Source organism: Mus pahari, chromosome 9 (assembly GCF_900095145.1).
Source record: "Mus pahari chromosome 9, PAHARI_EIJ_v1.1, whole genome shotgun sequence".
NCBI lineage: Eukaryota > Metazoa > Chordata > Mammalia > Rodentia > Muridae > Mus > Mus pahari.
This window is the reverse complement of record NC_034598.1, coordinates 77,371,229-77,374,007: the sequence shown is the minus strand read 5'-3', so window position 1 is coordinate 77,374,007 and position 2,779 is coordinate 77,371,229. Positions and strand designations below refer to the sequence as shown.

The 2,779-nt window shown below is 52.0% G+C and overlaps 1 protein-coding gene across 1 annotated transcript; it reads left to right on the top strand.

The window, feature by feature from the left end:
• The first annotated feature begins 660 nt into the window (after nucleotides 1–660).
• Nucleotides 661–2,506, top strand: Ccer1 (coiled-coil glutamate rich protein 1). Its single transcript, XM_021205806.1, has one exon. It carries the CDS (start codon nucleotides 1,072–1,074, stop codon nucleotides 2,272–2,274), a length of 1,203 nt encoding a protein of 400 aa, XP_021061465.1. The 5' UTR covers nucleotides 661–1,071; the 3' UTR covers nucleotides 2,275–2,506.
• Nucleotides 2,507–2,779: the final 273 nt, after the last annotated feature.

The following is a 2,779-nucleotide window of genomic DNA, read 5'->3' as shown; positions in this document are numbered from 1 at the left end:
AGAGAGAGAGAGAGAGAGAGAGAGAGAGAGAGAGAGAGAGAGAGAGAGAGAGAGAGCCAGAGAGAGCCAGAGAGAGCCAGAGAGTGAGAGCGAGAGAGCAAGAGAGCAGCGAGAGTGAGAGCAAGAGAGGGAGAGCAAGAGCGAGTGTGAAAGACTCAAACATCAGTTTCTGACTCTGTGAAACCTGGTAGCCATCTCTTAAAGAAGGCAGGGAGGGGAATATAAGTTTGGGATTGTACACACAATAAATGTCTGTGCTCCTGTTTCATGTACCATGAATCTAGCTTTTGAACACAGACTGGGGAAGAAATTGGGGTCCGATTTCTGTTACTACAGCTCTCCACAGAGCTGTAGAGAATACACATTTCACTCAGGTTGAGATGAAGGTCCGATCTTCCAACATCTTCCATCAGACTTAAGAGAGAAATTTCAAATACTCCCCATCCCCTAAAAGTTGCCAGTGTGTGAGCATTGGCAAGCTTTCCCTCTGCCTTAAATCCTACGTCATAAGAACCCCGGGAGGAACCCCTCCTCCTCACAGAGAGAGCCAAGTCCACCCCAATTGGCTGTCGTCCTGGGCAACCAAGGACGCAAGGGGCACGCGGGGGAGGGGGGCAGCCAGTATTTAAAGACCGCCACTGCCCGTGCCCACTCAGTCCGGCCAGGACGGCGACGGTGAAGCACCTGGGTTGAGAGGGAGGAGCAAGGTAACAAGCGACCACTGCCTCTCCCGTCCCCAGCCCTAGCCTCGGTGGAGGCAGGTGTGTGTGGGACCCGGGAGTGGCTCTCACATCTCATCGCCCACCAACACCTTCCTCCCCCACCATCCTTACCCCACCCAACCCACCTGGGCAAGACAACCCAGGTGCGAAAGACAGTGATTCTGAGGAAGAGCGAGCAAGTGGAGAAGAAAGAGGGGGGTCCTCGTGAAGAGGGAAGGCGTGGTCACAGTCAAAGGCACGTGGCACTAGGGACTCCAGCTGAGGAGGTGCTTCCGATTGACCACCCGATCAGGCCAAAGTGCCTGCTCCTAGGACACTACCACTGAGACCTGGTGGAGATCCCTGAACCATGCCCCAGACGGTCAACGAAAGGGAGGACCCCCTCAATCTGGGCGGCGGCGGCTGGGCATCCTCCATTCCATTGCGCACCTGGTCCTCTTACCATCGAAGGCAGAGGGGCGCTCCGATGTCCAAGCGGCGATACCGTGATGGCCCCCAAACTGAGTATGAGGCTCCCAGGAAACAACCCAAGCAACAGCGCAGCCCTGGCCCTTGGTTTCCACCACCCAGAGGGCCCTATTGGGCCCTGTACTCCAATTGGGGGCGCTGCGGAGGGCCCTGGCGCCCACCTCTCGTAGCATTCCAGAGCCCCCTGTGCCCAGCACAGATGATCCGGGCCTATGGTCTGCACCCGCTCTGCATCTGCTGCTGCTCCTGCTGGAGCGGGCCCTGGAACCCCGGCTGGGAGAGACCCCCGGGTAGAAAGAAGCGCTGGGGACGCAGGGGTCGTGGCCTGCGCCGCCACCCTCGTCGCTCCTTCCAGAGGAATCCACCAATAGACCTGAGCAAGATGCTGCGCCCGGTCAACCTGTATGGGTGGCGAGCACCTGGGATGAGAGCGCCACGGAACACCACCCAGTTCATCATGAACCAGGTCTATGAAGACATGAGGCAGCAAGAGAAGCTGGAGCGCCAGCAGGCAGCGTTGAGGGCACAGCAAGCCCAGGCTGGTGGCATCTCCCCAGGAGACTCCACTACCAATGATGCGCCCCACAGCGGCGTCGAAGATGATTCGCAGTTGCTGGAAGATCTGTATGGCTTCATGCAGGATCCCTCTCTAACCTTTAGTCCTGCTCTAGTGCAGCACAACCAGTCTCCCATCCCAAGGCTGGTAGAGGAAGAGGAGAAAAATGTTGATCATGAGTGTGACGAAGAGGTTTGTGATGAAAAAGAGAGCGAGGAGGAGGAGGAGGAAGTGGACAGAGAGTCAGAGGATGAAGATGTGGATGAGGAGGAAGTCGAAGAGGCTGGCAATGGGGAGGAAGGGGAAGAGGACCAAGAAGAGGAGTATATATTGGAAGAGGCAGGGCTGGAGGAGGGAGAACAGAGAGAGGAAGAAAAATTATTGCCTCTGGGAATGCCTTTGTCAATCCTAGTAGGGGACGAAGAAGAGAGAGAAAACTTTATGAACTATGACTATTTAAGCCAAGAACAAATAATTCCCAATGTGCCAGAGGCAGATCTATTTATGGTACCAGACATTAGCCATTAGTCATCAGGAAGGGAACTGAGAAACGAAATGGAACCGATTTGAGGCTAATATGGATTAACAGCTTGTTAAAAAACAAATTCAAAAGTGAGTTCCATTAATAAACATCAATGTAAACACCTTGGTTGGCCACGATAAAATATTTAAACATTGGTGTGTTTGTGTATGACTATGGGTGGGGGAGGAAAAGATTTCAGATATATTTTATTGGAAATGATTAAAGGCCAAATATTTTATTACTACAGTTTGAATACTTTTCATTTGCTGTCCCCCTTCAGACAACAGATTTTGTAGTTCAAAAATTTTGCAATATTGAAGACCATTTAAATTACACAGCAGGTTTCTGAGCTTGAAATCAATAGATGTTTGATTGTCACATGCTCAAGATGGATGTATGGCCACTGAATCTCTGCCAATGCTCTTGTAACTAAGGGTGTTTCAAAGCAGCATTTTTCTACAGCTATAGGTGTTCCACCTTCATAGTTCATTTTTTGAGGGCTGTATTTTG

Coding starts and splice junctions, on each gene's coding strand:
- Ccer1 (XM_021205806.1), top strand. CDS start 1,072: ATGCCCCAGACGGTCAACGAAAGGGAGGACCCCCTCAATCTGGGCGGC.